This window comes from Nipponia nippon, unplaced genomic scaffold, assembly GCF_047370975.1.
Source record: "Nipponia nippon isolate SJK-2023a ecotype South Korea unplaced genomic scaffold, ASM4737097v1 scaffold_1, whole genome shotgun sequence".
NCBI lineage: Eukaryota > Metazoa > Chordata > Aves > Pelecaniformes > Threskiornithidae > Nipponia > Nipponia nippon.
The window spans coordinates 163,144,591-163,170,329 of NW_028262290.1; the positions used below are offsets into that span (position 1 = coordinate 163,144,591).

Genomic DNA, 25,739 nt, shown 5'->3' on the forward strand with positions numbered 1-25,739 from the left:
ATAAGCGTTCATTTACAAGGTCTAGAGCTTCATCCCCTGGAACTAGGTGATGAAAATTGGCAGGAACATAGCTCTAATTTTGTTTTAGACAGACCTGTGAAAGTTTGCCTAATTTAGGAAAGGTATAAGGCTTTGGGGAAAAAAGAAATAAATCCTTTAGCACACACTGAAAGGAAAACTTGCCAACTTCAGCTCTCCAAAGACACCTTCTTGCATTGCACATACTCAGTTCCCTTGCAGATCCAACCTACAACCAAGCCCTGAAGTCTTCATCCCCACAGATGTTTCCAAATGTAGTTGAGCCCTGCATAAGTACAACTTTCGTTCCTCATAGCTGTCGTGACTCTAGGAGCTGGAAGGCTCCTTTCCAAGGTCTCAGTATTCCCCTACCTAACCTGTATAGATAAGAAGTAAGAGGTCATTTGATGTAACTGCAGAAAGATGAGCGGGGAAGATGGACAAAAAGCAGTGTCAGAGGTGAAAACAGGGTTGTAGGATGGACCATTGTGGGAAGATGAGAGCTGGGATTAAGAATTGACTTTGAGGAATGGCATGATATGAAAATAGAAGAGTGGAGAAAAATATTTTAAAGGTATTCGATATCTTGTGCCTCTGATTTTGCACTGTTAACATTTGCTTAATGTTGATATGGAATTTGAAGTCCTTTAAGATAGTATAAATTGATAGACAAGCTTTCATATATACACAGCATGGCTGGAGTACAGCTGACCTTATGACATTTAGACATTAGACATTTAGCTCTGAGTGAGACTGGGTATTTCTGGAGTGGGATTCATCTGGCCTGGCTTAAAGCTTAGGATGAGATCAATAAGCTGAGTGTACATATTTCTATACTTTGGCTAGAGAAGTTGACTGGTTCAGATTTAGACACTGAACTTTCAGAAGACTGAAGCAAAGTGAGAAGCGTCCCTTGTGAATTTTGCTTTCAAATCAATGTCCAACAGGTACCCAGCAGAATTTGTGTTCACATGCTTGTGAGTAGTTTTTTATCGTGTATTTTAAAATATAGTACCATGGTCATTATACTCTGTACAAACACACCCACACACAGATACACCGAAGCCACACTATGAAATGTGTTTTATTAGAACAAACTGACATGAACAGTAGCTGTTAGAAGAGAGTTTCTCTTATGCCATCCATGTTGTTTTAATACAGGATTACCAATATTTAGAGATGTCCATCCCTCCTAAAATCAATTTGTGTTACAAAGAAAGATATAAGGGTCTCGCCAGGAGGTACAGGATTCCCATAATCTTGGGATCACTCAATTCATCCAGTCCAGTCTTTGACCATGCAGCAAAGTCAAAGAGATGGAAAGCAGGTTAAATACAGCTTAGAGAGTTGTTAATATTTATTTCCTTCTTCACTGTACTGTTACGTCACTTCTGTGCAAAAAGATAAATGCTTCAAATCAGCAACTGACAGGAGAAAGGGGAGTCAAAAAGCAGATGAAAGATGCTAAGAAAGACTAAAGAAGTGAAGTCTGACTCTTGCTTTGGAACATGAACTCTAGTGCTTCATACCACTGTGCTCTCTACACCCTGAGTCTGGCAATGCTTGTAAGTAATTGCATGAAAAAAAGCTTTTACTTCATTGTTTTTCAATAATTGTTCATTTTCTTTTTGGAGCAGATGGTCAGTTACAGCTTTACTTTTTGCATGAGTCTCTTTTCTCTGTATTTGCTTTGGATTCCAGTTAAACAAGGCAAGATGCTATGAAAAGTGAGAACAGTGGCAGAAGGGACGCACGTTGTACGATCCATATATCAATGCATTTCACTGCTTTCTTACCACACACTCACTAAGAAGAAACAACATAACTGGCAGAAACCCCCTTTTTTGTGTGTAGGCTTTAAAAGACAGTGACAAAGAAGAAGAAACTGGAGGAGAGCTGTTACTTCAGAGCAGCTGAGTTTTGACAGAGTTTTCTTAAATTTCAGATTGCGCAGTCTTCTTAGCTACAATTTCATCTGCCTTGTTGGTAGCATTAATGTTATTTAATATGTGAGCAACTGAGATGCTACAGGTAACAAATGAGTCGAACCAGCAGAGATGCTTATGGAAGACTTAGAAATATCCAAATGCATTAAAAAGCCTAGAGGTCTTTCTGGTATTTTGCTTTGGACAATAATTAGTAAACCAGCATTCAGGATCACACAGGTATCAGGAACGGTCTGTGAAAAGTGGGGGAAGGATATTTTCTTTACTTTTGAGAGTAATTGGATTTTCAGCATCTTTCGTTTGTGATCATTCTGCTATATCCTTTCCTCTTCCCTGGGAATCTCTTCCCTGAAGGAGCATTTCATGAGGGGTGGCATAGCAGCTTGGTTTTTTTGAGAAAAGAGAGAGAAATAAAACACTGAGAAATGACCAAAAAGACTTTTTACTGATGTGAAGCTATGATTTGCTTTGTACCACATGTGCGAGAAACTCCACTTCCCTGTAGCGGGAGCAGATAAGTATGATTGCTCATAGGTAGAATATCAGGATCCAGTGCTAATAGTTAAAAATATCACTGAAGGTCTCTGTAAGAACCTGTCCCATTTACCCAAGAGAAATAAAACTTTCTTCTATAAAGTTGGGTTGGTTATAAAATGATTATGCACTGATCAAAAATAAGTTTATGTGTAAGTGTATAATAAAAATCTCTGAGTGTGTGTTACATATTTTAGTATAATAGAGGATAGGTAAACAACTCTTATTTGAGTAGAAAATGGTGGAAAAACAGACATCTGTTTTCATTGTTCATGTAACTTGATAGTATGTTTTCCCGGGAAGAGCTGAACTCAATTTTTGGAGAGGTTTTAAATGCTTAAGAAGCTGACTCTCAGCTTCCATAAACTGAGCTTTTTTTGCTGTCATTGCTTGCATGGTGCCTACTGTAATGTGAAAAGAATGCAAATATTGATCCATTCTGATGCATATGAGAGAAAAAAGAGGAAAAGCATCATTCAAGCAGCAAATTTTGCATGATGTTATGAAAATACCAAGAATAATTAAAAAAAAAGAGAAATTTACTTTCTTATGTGTGCATTTCATGTCCCTCTTCAGAGCCTGATCTCGAAGAGGGTTTTCTTTTGTTCTTGTTTTTTTTTTTAATTTTTTATCATATTAACAAGATATTCAGCAGGGGCCCTCTGACAAGGGTAAAGATTTGCTTGATTTTCAGTGGTTATGTTAACCCATAGCTGTATTTAGTACATTAACTGATGGATATACCAACTACAAATTCATATTCTATTTGGAACAGAATAGTGTTTATTTCATTTGTAACTTAGTTTTCCTCATCAGCAAGAAGATTTTTGTATAAAGTTATTCAGGAGGGCAACCTGAAATATTAGCTATGGTCCTCTCAAAAAGATTTTCTATTTTGGCTCCTCTTGCACAATTCCTATCATTTTTGCCCTTCTAAATGCCCTTCTAAATTTGCCCTGCATAATGTCAGAAGCTGTAGTAAGTGGTATTCATCTAACTCAGTGCTGAAGCCCAAATTTGGAAAGTAACCATGGATTTAACAGTCAAGGGAATCCTAGTGACTTGGGTCTAGATCATAGCTCATTCCATCCAAAAATAAATGTATAAAATAATTCAACTGATCTATGCACAAAAGTGGTAACTTCTCTGTGTTATCCTCATAAAAGGAACCTAAGATGACTGGATCAGATAATGATGCCTCTGTAGATGTAGACACCAAAGGGAGCTGAATCACATACACAGACATTTATTCTTGTCTTAAAGAATGGCTCATACCTCTGTCCCATTATTTGATGCTTCCAGAAGTGGGCAGAAGCGAAGGAGGTAGAAAATGAGATTAAACAAGTAAGTCTATAGATGTTTTCAGAGTAGTTTGGAACCTGATTCTACACCTTGTTTGGGAATAGTATTCAGAGCTGTTCAGAAAGTATAAGGGTCTGCTAGATGTAGTCAAATGCCTATATGTAGAACACAGCCTAGGAGTGGAATAAATCTTTTTAGTTTATTTTACCTGAGTTTCTGTCATAGCAGATCTTGCCCTCAGTGTTTATTCAAGCAGTGGTTAGTGCTAACTTGAATATAAACTGTGAGAGCATCTCTTAAGGTCAGGTCTTCTTGAAGGAAGAGGTAATAATTTAAATACCTAGCACTTGATCAGCCTCACCTTTTTATTTGAGATGCATATGGTAAAGTGTTTTCACGAGTCTGGAGACTTAGAAAGAAAAAGAAAAAAAAGGTTTCCTGGAGTGGTGAATAAGCCAAACAAGCTTTGTTCTTGCCATGCACACTTCAATGAGCAAAGAGCGTTTTCACAGGCAAAATCTAGTCATTTTTTTGCCAGGAGAAATAATTTAGGTCCGTGCAAATGGGTACATTTCCTGCCTACTGAGGTTTTTCTGGGCACAGTTCACTGAACCAAGAGAATGTTGTAAAATAGTTTTTCAGTAAATGGGTTGACTGTTTTTTCTACTGACTAATAAAGCTATTTTTTGCAATAGCTGTCATACATGATGGGTAGTGAGCTTTTCAGCATAGATGACTTTCATTATCCACGCTGAGTATAAGGGGGGAAGAATATATGTTGGCATGAGAAGAGACATCAAGTGAGAAAAGGTGTTCAAGACGGATGCTAATTTTCTGTCATCCTGCCTACCATTGCATATCTTAGTGGAGTTGAGGGGCTCCCTAGACTACCTGTTTTTACTGATCAGGGCTGATGTCACTGAGGCATTCTACACATCAGATCTCCATGCCCTGGGGCTAAGGCAATGTCTGGCCTCTGCTTCATCCATTCATAGTTACGTTCCTCTCACATACACCAAACTTCATTCAGCCTTGAGTATGGGGCCCTCCTTTTCATTGCTGCCTTTAAACTGGTCCATGGCACTGCTGTCTGTCAGTTTGGCAGGAAAATCACATTCTCCTAAAAGTGCAGTAAATGGGAAGCAGAATATCTCCTTGAAGGGCATACATGTGGATACATGCCATTTTCAATTGCAAGAGTCCAAATCCCAGAAAAGCAAAGGCTGTGCAATTAATCCAGTATTCTCCAGCAGCCTGAGAGCCTCAATATGCAGTTCAAATGCTCTGCAGACCAACATGAGATATGGACATTAACATGGAGGGGAGACACCAACTTATTGGAACAGATACCATGTGCCCTCTGAATGAACCGAAAGTCAGCTATTTATTTTCCAAATTCCCTGAATATTAATCTTCCCTGGGTGGAACAAAACTGAGCCATATGCCAGCCACCTGTTCACCATGCATGTCTCATCATGAGTTTATTTTCTGTTGTGTGTATCTGTGTCTTTATATCTATATTCACACACACAGAGCACACTGGCACCAGTGGCCAGGGCATAGCGCTAAGATGAGAGTGACGACAACTGGCCTTCTGGGACTGGGGACAATGGCTATGGTTGGACAAGGCACATATTGCTTTCTTCATGAAAAATAGACGTGTGCACTTCTGCACAGTGGGTACACCCACAGCAGTTGTGGTGTGTAACAGCCTACTGCAGACTGAGTCCTTTGGTGGCCAAGGTATTATGGATCCCTTCTAATTCTCTTGTGGTGTCCATGTAAGCACAAGTCTAAACAAGGACTAAAGCAACTAAAAGGTTCCTGCTGTTAAAACATTAGTGCCATTTTTTTTTTCTTTACACCAGCATACCAAACCAACAAATGCTTTGGTACAGATTTTTTTTCCAAAGAAAGGAGTTTTGCCTCCCACACTGTGTAAATAAAGGCAGATGGTAGAAGGGAAAGAACAGATTCATTCCTTTTGGAGTGAAGAGCTCATTCAGAAGACAATTTTGCAATAATTGTATGTGGTTTCAAGATGTTTCTTTGGAGGTTGGCAGGGGCATGTCTATACTGAGGAGCAGGGGGGCTCTGCAGCATGCCCTGCAGTGCTGGACCCTTCACTGTTAAGAAAAGGAGCTCGTCCAAATGTACCCTGTCTCCTTGGGCCCAGATTTGGCACGGGATAAAGTCGGGGTGAAAATGAGCCCTGCTCTCAAACCTGGGCCCTAGCAAAGAGGTCTTTCACTTTGAAAATAGCCAGAAAATCTTATAAACTTTCCAGTACAGAACTGTAGCTATCATCTTCCAACAGCTATGCCACCTAAGGATTTGCTCTGCCTTTGACAGAGCTCAGCTGGGTTCCTCTGCTGAAAGCATTCCAATTTGTGCAGAGACAGTGGCACACTTTGACTGCTAAACCCTAAGCTAGTGCTCTATGTCCTTAACACAGCCTTGTTAGTTGCAAAAATGGGTCTGGACTTAATGGCTCATGAGATCTTACCCAACCCCTTCTTACTAATCAGCTGAAACTCCTCTCTTTGTAGGTTGCTGGGAATGTCCACCCAGAATGTGATTTTATGACAGAGCTGAGGAAAAAAGAGGCTGAATGTCTGGAGGACTCAGAAAAACATGGGAATGTAACACCACCAGGTATCCATGTGTGTGGGATGAAAAGAGTGACAGAGAAGCAATACCCTGCCAGAGTCAGGACACAGCCATGCTGCCAGTGCATGTTTGAGTATTTTACTTATTGTCCCACATCCCTGTTCTCTGGTCAGCTCTTCTTCCATTTACTCCCATTCTTTTCAATTCTTTTTTTCAACATTTTTTTCACATTCAAATATGTATAGTCAATCTATATGAGTGAATCCTTGTGTCCTTGTCCTATTCCTTCCCCAACTGGATGCTATCATGACATCATGCTTGCTATGTGAGACTGTGTTGATCTTTAAAAATAGTGTAACCCCTTAACAAGTACTGTAATCTGGTCTTTCTTCCAGCATCACTCTCCCTCCCATTTCCACAATACGTTTTCATTTATTGCATTATGTCCAAAACTCCACCCCAGTCTAACTAAAGCAGATTAAACAGTCCTCTGAAGGTGTTTATTTCTCACTATAGAATAAAAATTGTGGCTAAACTATTTTATGCTATGTTAAGGGTGGAGGGTCAAAGTTTAAAAAGTTTTTTTAAATTATTTTTAATGTTGTTCAAATATAATTATGCTTAAAAAATATATTTCACTTTCTGTCTGAGGTTGCAAGAGAACTTGGGACAAATTACTGTGCTGGCCAGAGGCAGATGCTGGAGAGACTCTTGCCTTGCCATGCCCAAACATCCTCTTTCACTTCATGAAGGAGCCAGGTGATGTGGTGTCATGGTTGTACTCCTACTGTTGTGTTGCATGCCTGGCAAGAGCATTTCTAAAAATGGGGGGTGAAGACAGAATATTTCAAGTACCTACTCTCTAGTTGGAGCAGACCATTACTGCAAAGATTTCAGTAGGATCTGAGGGACCTTAGTTCTTATTTTAAGCATTATCCGCAACTGGATATAATCCCATAGTCTGTGATGAGTCCCTGAGCCAAAGAACACTGAAATCCATAGAGTGATTTCCATTGGTTTCCATAGGCTTTGGGATCAGCTTGTTGCGTGAGTTTTCTAGAGCTCATATGAGGGTTGTCTAGGTCAGAACTTAAGCATGGGGCTTTATGAGATTTATGCCCTGATTAGTGTGGGATGAAACGAAAGGCAAAGGAATGAATAAAGTAGTTGTTCTTTAAGATCAAGGTTGGAGATACAAGGCAGAATTTCGTCATTGAAGTACCATATGTGTTGGGTCAAATGCAAGACTGTGCAAACTAATGCCTTTGTGACTGCTTATTCTCTCTGGGTGAATACGGCTAGGAACAGACTGCAAACCCATAAGGAGGAAACGAGCCTACAGGAAAGATCTAGATTTGGCAGTTCCACAAGAAAAAAAACCTGCAAAGCCCAACCTCTGCCTCACCCAACACATGCTAGTTATAAATGAGGGATAAGGAAGATCCCTTTCATCTGTGCAGATTCATTTCCTGGCCTTGGATTCTCTTACTTATCCTTCATCTGAATCATAAATCTTGTTACGGAAACATGCTATCCTCATAGAAAAAACTGCTTATTCCAGCTTCTCATCTGCAAAGAAAGAGTAAGACCCAAGGAAGGTGGGAGTGAGAAGGGATACATTAGAGGGGTGAGTGCTGAAACGAGGCAGAAGTCTGATGGAGTGCTTCCCAGTCTTCTTCAGTGGACTTCCTTGTCCCTGATATGATTTCTTCCTTACTCCTTCCTACTTCTACCTCTGTCACCTTGGTTCTCTCACTTCTTCCCATTGTTTATCTCCAGATAAAGTGAAAAGTTTTGTACCTGACTGTCTGAATTTACACATGTAAAATGTCCTATCAACTCTGTGAGGTGCTAATGGAGATGATCCTCTCCTCCTGGTATAACCTGTGTACCAGCAAGAGATCTTCTCCTGGTTTTTATTTTCTGTGGTATGTGGCTCTTCATCGGAAAAAATAAGTGCTTCTGTTTCAGCTGGGATAGTAAAAAGGAACTGCACAAAGAAAGGCTGGTCTGACCCATTCCCTCCCTACCATATTGCTTGTCCAGTAGAAGATGAGATTCCGCTTGAAGAAGTAAGTTTAATTAAATAAATATATGTGAGTGGTGTGCTGACATTATAGGATTCCTTTCTATTCCTGAAGACTACTGGGGAGGGAAACTCAGCTGATGCCGAAATTTCTTACCAAGTATGGAACGCAACTCAAATTTTACTGTAGTCACTTATTTTGGAGAATTACTAAGGGTGTTTTATTATTCAGGTATAAGAGTGTAATAAAAATAAAGCCATCTGCAAATTCTATATAATCACGCAATTCTGTTGAACTTGCTTGCAGATATAACAGCTAGAGATACATCACAAAATGTACATAAAATATGAATTAAGACATTTCAATAATATAGAATCATAGAATGCTTTGGGATGGAAGGGACCTTTAAACGTCATAGTTCATCCCCCCTGCAATGGGCAGGGACATCTACAACCAGATCAGGTTGCTCAGACCCCCATCCGCCCTGGCCTTGAATGTTTCCAAGGATGGGGCATCTACCACCTCTCTGGGTAACCCGTTCCAGTGTTTCACTACTCTCATTGTAAAAAATTTCTTCCTTATATCTAGTCTGAAATCCTTCCTTATATCTAGCTTATCAGTGATCAAGATGATTTTGTGGCATCACAGCATCAGTACAGCAAATGCGCTGTCATAACACCACTATTCCAAACTCAGCAATATTTAAGGACAGGAGAGGTTTCTGGCTTCTCATCCTGCCTAGCATAAAATATCTAATTCAACAAGGAAATAAAAATAAAAAATGTTTCAAAATCTACGTCTCTGTAATGCAGGTCGGTATTTGACATATTGCTTCAGTTAGATTTGCACAATTGATGATATTTAAAGTTTATCTGTACAGGGAAATAAAATAGTGCTTGATCTCGAACTAATAAGGATACAAACATATTGTATAGATGTGTTTAGCTTCCTGTAACTCCTTTTTCAGATAAAAGAAGCAAGCCAAAATACTATATCGTATTTCAGTGAAAAATATCACAATCCTGAAAACTCTTATGGGTACATAAAGCCTCTTTTGTGATCTGGTTTTGCTGTCTTATTAGCTCCTGTGGAAAAAATGAGGAGTAATTCAGTGGAAAGAATCTGAAGAAATATCCACTAAGTTAAAACTGATAGAAAGGAGGTAGAGATCACTTTAAGTGATTAAACATTAGCTGTCTAGTCTAACTCTGCCCTTCCTCTGTAGAGGCTAAACACTGCATTTTTGTCTTTATTTATACAAGTTAGGTGAATACTATCCTTTTTTTGTCCATGATACAGAGAATGAAAATAACATTTATACTGTAGTTGATGAAGTCCATTCAACTTACTGGAGAGAATTTAGTTTATATCATCATGAGCAGATTTCTCTCGTCTTCCCACTACTTTTTGTACTGACTGCTGTCACGCAGTTTAACTGAAACTTCCTTTCCAGCCTCTAAGCCACAGTACCTGCTCTTCTCTATAAATAAACACACTGAAATGCAACACTTCTCTTTCTTTCCTTCGTTTATTGTTTCCTTACATTTCTGGTGTAAAAACAATCTTAAATGAGTCTGTGGATTCTTTTAGTAGGATCCCACATTTTACCACAAGGTAAACTCCGCAGTTATAGGTTTATTCACCTAAGGATTTGATTATTTTCTGTGTTTTTCATCTCTGATTTGTAAGTGGAGGTTGCCAACTAAGGTCAGCCTAACACAGCTTTGATATGTTCCTTATGGAATGGTGCCTTTCAGACTTACTGGCTGGCTTTGTAGCTCTGAGGGACTTCTCTGAGCTCTGGCTGGAATTGTGTGTAGTCAGGTACCTGGGTAATCACAGTTCATCCACCAGACAGAAAAGGCTGCTATGCATGGTTTCCACATCATTTAACTTCATTGATTTCAAAAAATTATTATATAAGTCTAAGCTAATCACTACATGGTGTATCTATATTAGTGCTTTGATTGGGGTCAGGTGTGAGCTTTTAAAGGAAATCTCCTGATTATCCCCACTTGCTGCATTTACGCTGAGGAGTGCTCTCAGAAAGGATCATCTGGCTTCCTATGGATGAAAATAACCTGGGACACAAATGCAGGATGCACCTAGTGTGCTCTGACCAATAATAAAAGTTCAGCCCATGGGATTAGACTATGGCTAGTCAGAAATGCACACAACGTGGGTGTAGAGTCCTCAGCACCAAAGGTTTTGCTCTACTAAGCCAGACCTATTGACCTGCGCTTGTTAAGGCAGGTGCAGTGGTAGATCCTTCTTCTTGCTGACAGAAAGTGGTAAGGCCCCATCTTCCAATAGGTTGAATTGACTTCTGCAGGTGCTTGTTTCCCTGCATTAACTAGAAAAGAAACAGAGTAAGAAGAAACAGGATTGTGTTAACAATTAAACACTACAGTCCTGTGGCCATGCTCTCACACTGCTCATTTTACTATAAACTCAGCTGCTCATACTTAGGCAGCTAATTTTTAAGCACCTAAAATAAATGAAATGAATCCTACCCAATGTCAGCCTTATAATGCTTTAAGTGATACTTAAGGCTCAAAACAAGTATTTGCCTTTCCCCACAGTGAGCTGTAGCAATGTATTGCATAGCTGTGTAGATTTTAGGATATAAAAACATTGAAATGGGACCCAAGAGACAGACCATGTTAGATTGAAGAGAAAGATTTTCAGCCTAGAGCTTATTCATTCTTTTTTCTGTTTCCATATGTGATAGTTGAAGTCAGCTTATCCTCACTCAGAGATCATGTCTGATAGAAGTGCCATTTAAATTGAAATAGTTTTGACTGACATTCTGACTGAGTAACAATTGAGTTTGGAAGCAAGAAGAAAGAGGACAAAAACAACCTCAGGAAAAAAAACATCAACGCAATAAAAATGGAAAAGAAGAATAGATGGCAAAATTGTAAGTAAGGAAGCAGAGTGAAGGAAAGTGGAGAAACATAAGGGAAGGCTGACAGAATTCTGTATTCATCATGCAGCCAGCTGCCAGCAGGATTGTCCTACTATTGCTGTGGAGAAAACACAGTGTAAAATGCAGTGCTTATAAAGATTTGTAAGAGTTTTTACAATGCTTTCTTGGAAGACTGGCTTAGTTTTTTATGGGTTTATGAATGAGCTGGAAAGCATCCTAGTCAATACCTGTTTCATTATCAAACTGGGCTGTATCCACATAGGTATGGAATGGATCTTCACAAAAGAAACATAATGAGCGATTTCAGTTGCATTTTGCTGTGGAATTAAAAAGGGGAAAAAAAGGTTGTGAACAGATTGGAAGCACCAACCAAAGCAAAACTGTCAGAATCAGTAAACCAGCTGTCATTTGGCTGCAAGTTATGTGACAAATAATTCTCTTCTTTTATAGCAATCCTACTTTTCTACTATAAAGATCATCTACACTGTAGGATACAGTGTATCTATCACTTCACTCATTATTGCTGTGACAGTTCTTATTGCATTCAGGTATGTAAAGTTATCCTCTCACCTCGATTCTTTTAATATTTCTCAATATCTTAGACTGTATGAGACAACACTAGACAAAACAAAGTAATATAGATAGAAATCCAAAAGAATAAAAAGAAAAATTTCTGGCCATATTAGTTTAATAATAATAAATTAAGGCTTGAAATGAAAAGTGGTGAGAGTGGGCCAGACATAAGAAGAATCAGAACTGGGAAATAAACCCTGATCATCTGTTGGTAAAAGTCAGCAACTCACTTTGATCCTAAATAACCAATAGATAAATTTGTTTGCTTTAGCTGGAATGAAGATACATTTTTATAAACTATGTGTGCTTGCCTTTTATGGCTTCAGTGAATCTTATATTAATAAGAAGAATATACACAAAGAACTCGATTCCTAATCAACTTTCCTGTGGCATTGTATATATTACTATTGAAACATTTACAACTAAAGACATGCTTTGAAAGTTAGGCTCTGAATTTGGCTATGTTTGGTAAGATTTCTTTCCTACTGAACTATCCAGCTATAAGACATTTTAAGGTATAATTTAGATTATCTAGAGTAAAACTGACTGTTTATTTTCTCATTTAATGTAGATTTGATGTTTGCTGCCATGTAGGATTTATTTTATTAATCTTTGTTTATTTCTTGTATTTGTGTAGGACAAAAAAGAGTTTTATTATTATGCTGTGAGAATCAGGTTTCTCTGGGGAAAGTTTCTTGACCTCTGTTGGTTCCTAGCTCATGTCTGGAAGTCAACAGATATGTTTATTGACACCCACTCTGACCTCAGGAAAACAAACCAGCCCAAATAAGGGGAAAGAAAGAAACAATGGACATAAGGAGACTTAGTAATAGGGAGGTAAAAGTTATAGTTAACAATGGGGTTGGCATTTGAGTTCAATAATAAAATTCTGCACACTCTAAGTGAGCTTTAAGATTAGGTGACCCTGAGATTACTGGATCTGGATAGAATTCAGCTTTTAATGGGGGCTCTTTGCTAATTAGCTGAAGTCTTCAGCTCCAAATGAAAATATAAAGCTGAAGCTGTATAACTCCTCCAAAAGTCTGCATTTAATAACAGTAAAAAAATTTAATCTGAATTAACTGAACATTATTAAAATGAATTTAAAGTGCATGTGCCAAATTGTTTTAAAGCAATTATCTGCATTCAGTTAAGTTATAAGAGTAACTTTGGTAAATTAAGGAAGAATTCTTTAATTCTGGATAAGGCTGATTGCACAGGGATTTAGCACAATTTAATTCACCCACAGCATTTTGCTGTATAGAAAACTTGCTAAGTAGTTGTTATCCTGTTCATTGAGAAACCTGTCTGGTTAGTCCAGGATATCGCTGCATGCTTGTTCTTGGGAGTGGTTTAGCCACTGTCAGAATTATATCAGTAAAGATCATTCCTCAAATGCAGATTTCTCTTGGCCCCAAAATAATGCCAATAAAAAGCCCGGCTCAGGTATACTGAACACAAACTAAAACTGAAGTTCCTGGAATTTTGCAGAAACATCACCAGGGTACCGCCTAACAAGGAAGGAGATTAAGATGTAGACTGTGGGTGAATTGCTTTACATGAGGAAGGTTTCTATCTCTGCTTGCCTGCAGAAAGAGCTGAGTGGATGGAAGCGTTCTTTCTGTACATGCCTGCAAGTACCTGAGATGAAACAAGGATTTACTGCATATTTAAATTACTGCCAGTACAAGTCAGTTAATTACCTCAGAAGGACATTTCTTCTTTTCTTCCAGGAGACTTCGCTGTCCCAGAAATTATATCCATGTACAGCTCTTTTTTACTTTTATCTTAAAAGCTATTGCCATTTTCATTAAGGATGCTGTCCTTTTCCAAGAGGAAGACATTGATCATTGCAGCTTCTCTACAGTAAGCACATGAAAAGCAGGATACTGTGGTACTTGATGTTTTTGCATACCATCTATATATGGTTTCACTTTCCATTGCTCTTTTTTACTACTTAATTTTTTTTTCTTCTAACCTGGTAGTGAAAATCATATAATTCTTTTATTCAGTATGTTTTACCTCCATAAGTGTGCACCTCAGAACTTATATGAATGCATCAATTTGTGATCCTGTAGTACTCTAAATCAGATATAGACTTTGCCAATAGGAAAAAGTATTATCATTACACTGTTACGCTTCTATAATCTGAAGCCTAAAATTTCAGATCTCAGAGTACCTCATAACACAACTTTTAAAAGATGTTTCTTCTGGAAATTTTGGATTTCATGTTCTGACTGAAAGCTCTGACTTGTAAACCACAAGACACACATGGTACTAGAAAATCAACTTAGCTCTGGTCCAGCCACTAATATCGGCAACATGGCAATGGTTTTCAAACAGAGGTTTATGGGATGATTCTTCTGCATTGCTCGTGGTCACACAAAAATTTAAAACTGAGCTTAAGTAAGAAAGTGAAATATGATGGGTCCTTGAACATACCTTTGTCCAAGGGCTATGGAGCAGTTGACTCTACTTGTATAAGCTACACTGAAGGGAGTGCATTTGTGGGAGAAATCACATGCTTGGGAGACAAAGCTATATTCCTAGTATAAAGATATAAACTAAAATACAGTGGAGATTCCAAGCTATTATGATGGTTAAAGCCTTACTATTCAGAAAGCCATATTACATTTGAAGCTTTCCCTTTAAACATGCATGTAATTGTGAGATCTTTGTAGATCTCAGCCAGAATTGCAGATGCCTACTGCTTCTGCAAATCAAACACATGTATGCACAAATAATGCCAAAACTATGACTTTCCTGTTCCCTAGACTGAATGCAAGATCTCAGTTGTTTTTTGCCACTACTTCATGATGACAAATTTCATGTGGCTGTTAGTAGAGGCTCTTTACCTAAACTGTCTGCTACTCTCATCTCTTTCTCATGGAAGAAGATATTTTTGGTGGCTTGTTCTCTTTGGCTGGGGTAAGTAAGACTTTTACATGAAATTAATAAAAGGCAAGATGTTACAAAAGGCTTTATCTGTGCCATTAAAAATACCAGATGTGGAATCTAGTCTGCCTAACTGAAGTGTCCAACTTGGGCATTGCTTTGATTTTATTTTTACATGCATACTAATGAGGAGAAATCAGTTTTTTTTAAATATGAGATTAAAGTCCCTATGAAAGAAGTGGAAAATTAAGTACATTTGGGAACCCATAGAGAGAGATCCAGTCCACTTAACCTTCTTTTCCCAATTGAAAACACAGATTCCTCTAAGGAGCTACCCCAGTCGCCTAAGTTAGGTGTACCTTGCCTCAGTTCATGCAAGAATATACTTACATAGTCTTCTTAGAATGGGTCTATCTGGAGGCATAGCAGGCATTTTTGTAGTTCTGATATTGCTACAGCCCATCTCTTGCATTGGACAACTGTGTGAATAAAGGAGCTGTAACCATTAAATAACAGTGCAAGCAAAAGACAGCAACATCCCCACTTCTTTTTCTTGTAGTCTGCAATAAATCTAATTGTTCAGAACTTTGTGGTGACTTAGAAATTAAGTGGTTTCCCAAATAAAGCTGCTGTGTAAAGGAAAAAGTGGAGACCTCCCTTCTGAGGATATATGGCAGGTGAATTCACTTGCCCAGGGGAATTTTTGGTCAGTTCAGGAAGGTAATCCATGCATGTTGCCACCAAAGGTTAAGGTAGGCCTGACAACTAAGCAGACTAAAGCACTTCTTGTGTTTTAGGGAGACTTCAAGTGCCTTTTTAGGAAGGTGTAAGGCAGACTGCATCACATTCTGTGTTTGGAAAGTGATAGTATTACTATTATTTTAAGATTTGGTAAATTCTGTTCCCCAATATTTTGTCATGCAAAAAGCATGCTTACTAAAAAACCTATGTTTTAATGAGCTATCTGCATGCAAGTGCTAACTTCAGGTGAGATACACGTGAATAGTGTTTGTGTTAGCAAGAGGTTGCAAGTTCAGTCCTCTGTGGCAGAACTGTATCATGTGCGAAGTGTGTCCCTTTATACCTTCACAGTGATGCATGATCACCAGTCAATGCCTTAACTCATTTCATTCCATCAGGGGTATTAGGAGATTTCTTTTTAGGTTTATACCATGAGTCTAAAGCAATTTCTGTTGCATGAACAGGCCACAAAGGGTAATTCCAGTTCTGAAAATGAGTGATCTGTATCACCACAGCAGAGTTTCAGTGGACAAGATTTGGATTAATTGATAAAATAAGACAACCACAGTTTTTGTTTAACTGTCTAACAGGTTTTCCAACGCTTTTCACCCTTATATGGATATTAGCAAAATTCTACTTCGAAGACACAGCGTAAGTCATTGTTTCCTACATTATTCTAGATTCTTGGGTTATATTTTTAAAATAATGATAATGATGAAGGCTTCTGTAATTTCAATTACATGGGAAAATAATATCAGTATATTACCCACCTTTCCTTACATCACCAAGTAGATTACTGCGTGTGGTGGAGTTCTGCATTTCCATTCCACTATGGGCATAGGGAATGGGGATTACAGTCTCCATTAGAGTATATTATGGCAATGATATTGTAATTGTGCAGGGGATCCTTCCCAGGAACCTGAAATATTTATTTGTGCTGCAAGAAAAAAAGATTCTAATCAGATAAACAAAGTAAGGAAAGAAAATTTTAGGAGTTTCTAATACAAAATACCTTTTTATATTTCTGAAGCCTGGAGTGCTCACTGTTTTACACAGACAAAATGTTTCATGTCTTAAATAAGTGTCTTAAAGAAAAAAACTATATCTTTCTATCAATCATGGCATCATCTGTTTAAGTCTTGTCAAAGTTATTGCATCCATGGCTGTCACTTAACACATCGAGACACTATTCCTTTTTGAAAAGAGTAGGATAATCTGTAAAGAGTGTGTCTTGTTCAAAGCAGAGTTTCAATATTTGGATACTTGTGCTATACCTGCATTTCCACAAAAATCTCTCTCTGCAGATTTTCACTGACACTGCTAGGTGGTGCCTTACTTCTGATTACATACATATTGTAGTGATTACATACACATCTTTTCTAAACTTACTGTTATTTTCTCAGATGCTGGGATATTAATCAAGGCTCTCCATACTGGTGGCTAATCAAAGGACCTATTATAATTTCTGTTGGGGTAGGTACTTCTAAGTTTGCCAACATTAATTAGAAGAAAAAAGACTTTTAAATTACAATCTGGTTACTGTTTGCTGAAATGTTGTTTGATATAAAGAGGAGGAATGGTAGAATTTCTACTGTAATCTTGCCTACATCTAATGCAAACTAAAAAGAGGCAGAGAACTTCCCTCCTCCCCCCAAGCAAATATCCTTAAAAGAAATGAAAGATTTCATAGAATTGCCATTTTCATTGAAATTAAAGGCAGGTGAGAGTTTAAGCCATCCTTACAATATTTGAAAATACAAATTTTAGCCTAAGAGTTCAGAATCATCCATAAATTTTAATAAAAACTTTCAATGGCAATAGGTTTCTGTTCATAGGTGATAACAATGATAATAGCCTTTGAGCTTGACATATATTGAATAAACTGATGGGCTTTAAATGTTTATTGTGTATGATTACTCCCACATGTCATTGAACTCAAGCAATGTTTGAGAAAGCAGCTAAGGGATGACCTTAAGGCCATCTATTAAAAGTTTAATTTAATTGGGGAACAGATGCATACAAATAAAGCACATATAGGCAAACAATGTGAATGAAGAATCTCAAGTTAATTCTGGTCATAGTTTGCCATGTTTCAATAAGATATTACATTTCCTTCTACCTCCATTATTTCTTCCCCTACTAGTGCTCATCTGACATCCACATTTGAAATCTGGAGATTCAGGGGATTGCAGTGATGATTTGTCTGCTGGAATGCACTTAAAGCATCACTGATGGATAGAGAGATTGGACTTTCTGGTGAAATGTGGACATTCTTAGGCAAAATTAAGCATTCAGCCTCACCTAAAGAGCTAGTGTGTATGGACACACAAAAATGCATAGGGAGAAACTCTCTGATTGTGGAAAATTGAGCAGCTTCACAGACTTTGGTAAACCTGTGTCAAATTGCAATTGTAGAAAATTTGATTTGCAAGTTAGAATTGACCCTAGCTAACTTTGGAGCTGAGCTAATGTGCCTCAGTTCTCTTCAGAGTAAACAAAGAGAAATATGCACTTTTGGTATGTGATTCATCTGACTTATAATAGATGTCTACATTTGGAGGACATGACTCGTCCCCAACTCCACCTGAGGCTCTAATGGCTATACTGGCTGGCTCTCCATTGTCTACAAAGGGAGAACAGGGTGATCAGCTGAGATGCAGACATGTCATTATAGATACCTATATTTAGTCAGATGAATTCTACTAATAATGTCTGAAGATATTAGCCAGAATTTAATGCGATACCCATCTCAAAAGAGAATCACAATTATATGAGCTACAAAAAATAAAAAGAATCACACAAGCTATTGACAAAAATAGTTTACTTAACAAAGTCAAATTCTCAAGTTTTCATCTTCAGCTATTTCTTTAAGAAGGAATGCAACCTATTGAGATGCTTGAATGCTGCCAACGGGAATGACATTAATAATCTTACACTGGTCTCATTGAAACTGTACAAATTACATAATAACTGAAGTAAAAAAAACAGATGTTCGTTGCAAAGTTTTACATGCAAAAGTAACCTTTTCTTTTTTTTCTCCCAAAATATTGTGTACAGGTCAATTTTGTCCTATTTATCAACATCATCAGAATTTTGCTGAAAAAACTAGACCCTAGACAAATCAACTTCAATAACTCTTCTCAGTACAGGTAGTGTATGGAATAAAAAAGAAAATTATCAATTATTTTAATCATCAAAACTTGAATTATCTTTTCTAAAATGAGAAGCCCACGTCCAGTGTCACAGACAGGCTCAGTTTGGCTGGCATTAAATTTTAGAAATTCCCAACTTTATCCCATTCCCAAGGAAACCAGTGAAAGGATGAGACTCATCTCCCCTAACAGTTACCATCTAAACATGCTGTATTCAGATCAGTTCAGATGTCTACCTTCCAATGACAATCAATGGAGAGACTAGAAAACCTTTAATTGAATCCACATTAGATTTCTGATTTAGGGTAGGATAAATTACTTTCTATAGATGCCTTTCCTTGTACGTGAACTACAAAGGGAGCTTGCATATTACTTCCTCTGTATTTACTTACAAATAAATGTCAAATTTTCAATGGCTCTGATGGGGCAAAATGTATTCTACTTCTTTGTGTTTTCCTGAACTGCAGTCTTATTCAGAAAGACAGAATCTTTGGTCAAAGACTAAAGTCTTTGGCATTTTTTTATGGTCAAAATACCATAAGAAAAGTCATGAACGTGGTATTGCCAATAAGGCAATAAGCATCAGAAATCTGCTTCCAGCTAGTTTCTCATTATGCTTTCTGCCCAGCACTGTAGTCCCAAGAGATAAGAACTTCACATGTAGATATTTAGATCCTCTTTTTAACTTCTGTTCATTACTGTTGCATATTGCATGCATTAGTCTTTACTCAGGAAAATAAAATTACCTTACTTCTTCTCATGTTCTGTGCTAGACGTCTCTCAAGGTCAACTCTGCTTCTAATTCCATTATTTGGAACCCATTATATCGTCTTCAACTTTCTTCCGGAATATACCAGCCTGGGGGTTAGGCTTTACTTAGAGCTCTGCATTGGATCTTTTCAGGTAAGATGACCACAGAGGCTTCAGTTCCTTCTTAGCAGATTTTCTAATTTAATCTAGTGTCCGCATGGCAACCAGTATTGCACAAAAAATCCTGAAGCTAGCATCTCCTCACAGAGTTCATGGTTCTTTGCTGAGTTACGGTATCTGAAGATGTGACCTACACCCTATCTGGCTGTAAGCTAGACTGTATATTTGCAGATTTTGCAAATACAAGGCCAGGTCTTTCAGATGCATGTGTAAGTTGGATGGTGGGTCAAAGTCAAGCACGGAAAACCTACTTTGCTACCAATGGTAATCAACATACCTTCCCTGACAAGATCAAGCTGATTTGGGCTGATATTAAATTATTCAGAGGCCAATCAAAGCTGTAGGTCCAGCCCCCTTTCAAATTCTTTGGCAAAGAATAGATAGGCAAGCATATAAACACAGACTAGTGACTGATGCACATATCAGCCCCATACAGACTACTGCCCTGAGGAATGCTACATGCTTTTCCCTCCTGGGTAGGCAAAATGTTTGGTGTACTTTGGACGCCCCCAACTGCTCTGAGTTGACACACAGGGTATGGACAGCTTGAGGAGCTTGGTGTCAACTAAGACAGCTACTGGGGCTGCTCTGACTTACTCTCCAGGTGGCTTTGCTACCTGAGTTATGCGCAAGGCGGCATGCAGCTGCCCTTTGCATTCCTTCATTTCCCTGTGTTGCACCTCAGAGTCTACAAGAAGCAGCTGTGGGCAATGCTACCAAACTTTACAAGGGAGCGTATCTCCCTCTGAACAGTTGCATGGCATCATTTGTCAGTGAGCGTCCCTGAAAATCCAGCAATTGTGCTGGTTTAGTCCTCTTGAGGATTTAATCCATTGTGTCAATCCTGTCCAATATACCCTGCACACCTTAATCCTGACCCTCTGTACTTGGAGCTGGCCTTCATTGAGTTAATTAACAATGTAAGGAATAAGTAAACTGAATAAAAGGGTGAGGTGTTTAGCTGGTATCTGATCACATAGGTCCATTGACCTCCTAGGATTTTCCTGGGTTTATCTCAGTTCAGAATCTTAACGAAAGTATTCAATATGCCAGAATTTGATCTCATCTGATATACTGCACAGAAGTTTACTGGAAAGCTGTATGAGCTCCATACATGGATCTCCTTACAAAGTCTGTTTCCTTACTGATTTGCACTGTGTAAAGAATTAGCTCACGGTGTGTTTGGCTGTAGAACGGAGCATACTTTTGTAAGCATACCATGAGAGAACTTCAGTTACTTTATCATCTGTTTTTGTGAATTTATATTGCCTTACTGAACAAACTTTGGTGAAATGCCACTAACTAGTCGATTATCTGGCTGTTCAGCTTTATTGGAGATACATGAGGAATTTTCCAATTTATAACAATACTCCAACTTATGATGATACTCATTAATTCACATACACAGTACCATCATGAAGTCAGATAGTTCAAGTGGCTTTTTCAAACTGTGCTAACACTCAGCTTTGTTCTTACATTTTTTCCAGGGGTTTATTGTAGCAGTTCTCTACTGTTTCCTGAACCAAGAGGTAAGGGACCTATATCCTTTACAGTATTGCTTTCACTGGCAGATATATAAAGTTAATAATCAGTTTCATACAAGCAGATAATCAAATCTTTTAGTTTGTTAGGATTGTCTGTTAACATGGGAATCAATGAGGTTGAATTTCATTTCAATTATCTTCATGGGAATGAAGCCATCTAGTGGAGAAATGAACTTTTACTAGTTTGCTATTCCATCGAGCATTTTTTATCCTTTCTGCATATTTTGTATTATAATGGGGCTTGGGAAACCCATGCTAGATCCAGACCTGAAAGTACAAGCTGCTGCAGTGATGCAGAGAGATCTCCAGTTACTAAAGGTCTGTGATTAAATTGGAAAGAATTTAAATTTATGGTGATTGTCCCATACCAAAATTTTATTTTCTAGCATTTTTAATATGCTAATGAAGCTTCCCAGTATTTCTTCATGTGGATAAATCTCTTTTTCCATTTAGAATACGTAAGCCAGAATTTTACTGTTGATGGGATAGGAATCATTCCACTTAGCTTAGTAAACAGGTCCATTTATATAGTCCAAACGTTGTAAGAAGGATGCATCTTAAATTATATAGGCAACATAACAGTTTATCCTCCATATTTTAGAGTGGGTTAAAACACCGGAGTTTCACCCTCTTTTCTGACTGGAGGGTAGCTGAGATGGGTAGGGTATGATTGGGATTTGCTTTCAAACTACACTAAGAATCTACTGGTTTCTATCTGCAACATTAAAAAGGGAGAGCCTCCTGATTCATGCATACTACCCCACAGGGCATCTCCTAGGGTGTCAAAGGTGTGTTTAGGGGGTGAATCCTGCGCCTAAGCATCACAGTCAGTGAAACTTAGAGAGATATTGAAATGACCAAGTACAGCTGTCTGTGGTAGAGACAGCTGACCCACTATAGACTCCCTGGGCTGCATTGACAAAATAGCCATTTTCCAAGTTTAAAGCCTAGGGCTGATTAAGCCTCCAAACAGTATGTAAGTGTCTACGTGTGCCATGGTCCACACTTACTTGATAATTTTGTCAGAAACCTCTGAAATATTAAAGCAAGTGTCTTCAAATATGCTAACACTTCTTAGTCTTTCGGTTGAGTTTATGGCTTTGAATTGTTGACTGCTCTAATGATGCAGGTGCTCAGCTAACACTGCTGTTCACTAGTCTGTTAATAATCCTAATGTCTTTTGATAGTAGACCATAGATTTACATCCAGCTTGACATCCCAGACATACAACATACAACACTTCAATTTAGAAATTTCCTTCTTATTAAACATCTGGGAAGGCACATTTCTAATGAGAATCAGATGTGAAAGCAGGCTTTAGTGGCTCGTCTGCACCCACGGTATGTTTCTATGAACATGCCAATGCATGGTAGACAGTTGTCAACAACAGAAAGCAAATGTCTCCTAATTGCTGATGGCCTTCACCTCACAGTCTTAAATAACAAAGTAGTACTATTTCTCAGCCACAAATTGGTGAGTGTCGATTAAGAAACTTGCTGCAGATCATACTTTTCTAGAAATAGACGGAAAAAAGACAACATCCCTTAACAACTGAGGAAAAGCAAGCAATGTAGAGATAATGTGTTTAATAGTGTAGGCAACGCTGGTGAGACCATTACTGGAATAAGTTTTCAAAGGGATATTTAAAAAGAAAACAGGAGAAGGTATAAAAAAAAGCTGAGAAAATATTCTAGTGGTGGAGAAAATGTTTTACAGTGCTAGAGTTAGACACCTCAAGCTCTTTTATTTCTCAGAAGAAGATTGAGGTAACTTGACTGTGCATAAAGATAACAAAGTATAACTACTTTGATGGGAGAAAGTTACTTAGTGCTGACAGACTTTTCAGTTCAGCAAAGGAAGGTGGAATGAGGATGACCGTATAGAAATAGAAACCAGGAAAGTTAAAAATGGAAGTAGGACTTTTTTCATTTATTTAACTGTGTGACAGCTCTAATCATCTTTGATTGTTGGGCCCATAGTCATTAAATAGGAACACAGGACTGGGTGGATTCACATAAAGTATGTCTTTACTTCTTGAAAGGAAAAGTGGGGTTCATTTACTCTTTTCAACATGGGAAGCCAGCTCTCAGATAGCCACACTAGACATTTTCATCAGTGCAGAGGGATGAGCATGCTGAATAAGCTAGATGAAACATTCTCGGGAGGATCCTACTTTTCTCTATCAGCTAGAAAGGGAGCCCAGAGGAACTAACGTGGACTGAGATGTCTAAATTTTACCCTTCTCTAGCCATCATTTCTGTCTTTCCTCTTTCCCACCAGTCTACTCCCAAGCAGTATTTGACCACAAAATAGCATTCTCCTTTCCTTTTGAGGTACAAACGGAAATTGGTCGGCGATGGCACGGTAAGAGATATGGACTTATGCCAGTGTGGAGGAGGACAAGATGGACTGTGCCGTCTAGTTCTGGAGTAAAAATGACCACATCTGTGTGCTAAAGATGGCCTCAGGATCTGGAGTAATCACATATAAAAGCCTGATTAGGAAAAAAAAACAACAAATAAACCAAAAGACCCACAAAATGTAATGATTACATTTTATCCTGAACAAATTGGAGGAGGATCCACTTCTGCAGCAGTTCTGCTCATCAGATTTCTTTTACAGGACAAGCATTGTAATGACATATTAAACACTGACTGGGTGATCAACATAGCCCTCTCATGGATATATTTTGCACCACTGAAAACACAAAAATCACCTCTTCTTGGTTCACTTCCTGTGCATTTTTACTGATGAACCATATAGCATAATGTGTCTAGGGAGTGGACAACAGCAGTACCCTTCAGTGACACCATAGATAACAAGCTCTGGAAACAGGTATTCCATCCTTATGCAATGGGAAATAGAGTCTATCCAGCTTGTTCAAGCTTTGTTCCTTATTTTGATTCAGTAGTCATGCAAATAAGAAGCCAAATGTCTTGTTAAACTGCAACACAATGACTAAAAAGTCCTCTTATATTGTCTTTTTATATTGTCTCTTTAGAAGCAAAAAGATTCAAAGTTCACGATAAAAAACAATACACTCATGTTCTGGTGTTAGTCCAGTAGCTACAGGTTAGAAAATTTCTGATAGCCAAGCAGTAGAAAGTGGAGGTATATGATATATATAATATATATGTATATCATATATATGATTATAAGATAATCATTAAGGAATAACTGCTCTTTGCAAGTAAATTAGAAAGAAAAGCAAACTTTTGCACAGAAAGAGAATAAGACCCACAGGAGATGGACTAGGAGACTGCTAGGAATACTGCTAAGTATTTTCTTACGTATGACTGGTTTGCTCTCCAGTGTTGCAAAATATTCAGAAACTTGAAAATAAACTTGCATTCCCAGTGTTTGTACTTGCGGGGTTTTGTTTTTTTGTTTATTTGTTTGGTTTGGGTTTTGTTGGGTTTTTTTGGTTGGGTTGTTTTGGTTTGGTTTGGTTTGGTTTTTCCCCTGCCAATGGTTGTTGTAACTTGTAGAGCAATGGATTGATTAACCTTTTTGATGGGAACATCAGGGCTTGGAAAGGAGCAAAGAAAGCTAAACTGTATCAAACAGTGAGGACTATCAGACTGATACATTTTCACCCCACTTTTCTGGACATTCCAGTGACCTGCCAAGTCCACTTGAAGAGCAGAAATGATAACAGAGAAAAGTGGACTTGCCTTCCTTTTTCCTTTGCCGTACCCAAGTAATTACAGCTAACTTGAAGAAGTGGAATGTTATGCCATCTAGTTTTTATGTAAAAGCTGACTGCCAAGGAGGTGTCTTCCTCTTTCCATTAAAAAAAGTGGTTTTCTCCCTGTTTTTTCTTCAATCTGTGAAAAACACAGCACTGGCTGAATTCAGATCTGAGAGTGGGAGAAGAGTCTGAGGGAGCAGTGGGAGGAAGGTGTTTATTTCCGTTTCTGCAGTGACTCTTTGGAACACATATTACAATGTGGGACCCAAGATATTGTTTATATTGGTTTCCTTCCTTTATCCAGGAGGATTCAAGGTGAGCTGGATGGAAGCATGTGTCAAATGGTTGGTGATCTGTTGAAAGTAAGAGACTAACAGAGAGATGAGTTTGCATGGCTATCAGTGTTATATAGCATCCACTTAATGTGAAAAAGTGGCATAACCTGTAAGCATGAGTGTCAAGGTAGTTGAATGAGTCTTCTTTCCTGGAGATAGATGTTTTTTAGCCTCAAAAAGATCATGGTCTCTATTAGCTAGAAAAGAGACCAGCGTAATAGCTCAACTATGAAGTCTAAATTTTACCTATCTCTACCCATACATGCTTAGGTAGAAAATGTCCTACAGCTGCTGCATTTCTGTTGTTGTATAATTAACTGTGAAGTGGCAAATTTACTCTGAAGACCATCATGCTCCATAACTGGAAGATAAAAGAAGAGTTGATAAAAACCAAATAAAATTCTTCTGCTGAACAGATCAACTATTGCATGGCTCAGCTGATTTCTGAATGTGTGATAGCATTTCCTTATCTCCATGTCTCAACCAGTGATATAACATGTCATATTAAGACT

At 38.1% G+C, this 25,739-nt stretch overlaps 1 protein-coding gene across 1 annotated transcript; it reads left to right on the forward strand.

The window, feature by feature from the left end:
• The first annotated feature begins 1,526 nt into the window (after nucleotides 1-1,526).
• Nucleotides 1,527-23,657, forward strand: GHRHR (growth hormone releasing hormone receptor). The gene is made up of 13 exons (XM_009475343.2): nucleotides 1,527-1,583; nucleotides 6,350-6,455; nucleotides 7,062-7,169; nucleotides 8,382-8,482; nucleotides 11,817-11,914; nucleotides 13,673-13,805; nucleotides 14,714-14,867; nucleotides 16,166-16,226; nucleotides 16,979-17,048; nucleotides 18,633-18,724; nucleotides 19,501-19,630; nucleotides 21,145-21,186; nucleotides 23,535-23,657. The coding sequence occupies exons 1-13, from the start codon at nucleotides 1,527-1,529 to the stop codon at nucleotides 23,655-23,657; spliced, it is 1,275 nt and encodes a 424-aa protein (XP_009473618.2).
• The last annotated feature ends 2,082 nt before the right edge of the window (nucleotides 23,658-25,739 follow it).

Coding starts and splice junctions, on each gene's coding strand:
- GHRHR (XM_009475343.2), top strand. CDS start 1,527: ATGAACTCTAGTGCTTCATACCACTGTGCTCTCTACACCCTGAGTCTG. Junction 7,170..8,381: donor TCACTTCATGAAGGAGCCAG/GTGATGTGGTGT, acceptor CTTCTGTTTCAG/CTGGGATAGTAAAAAGGAAC. Junction 14,868..16,165: donor GCTTGTTCTCTTTGGCTGGG/GTAAGTAAGACT, acceptor ACTGTCTAACAG/GTTTTCCAACGCTTTTCACC.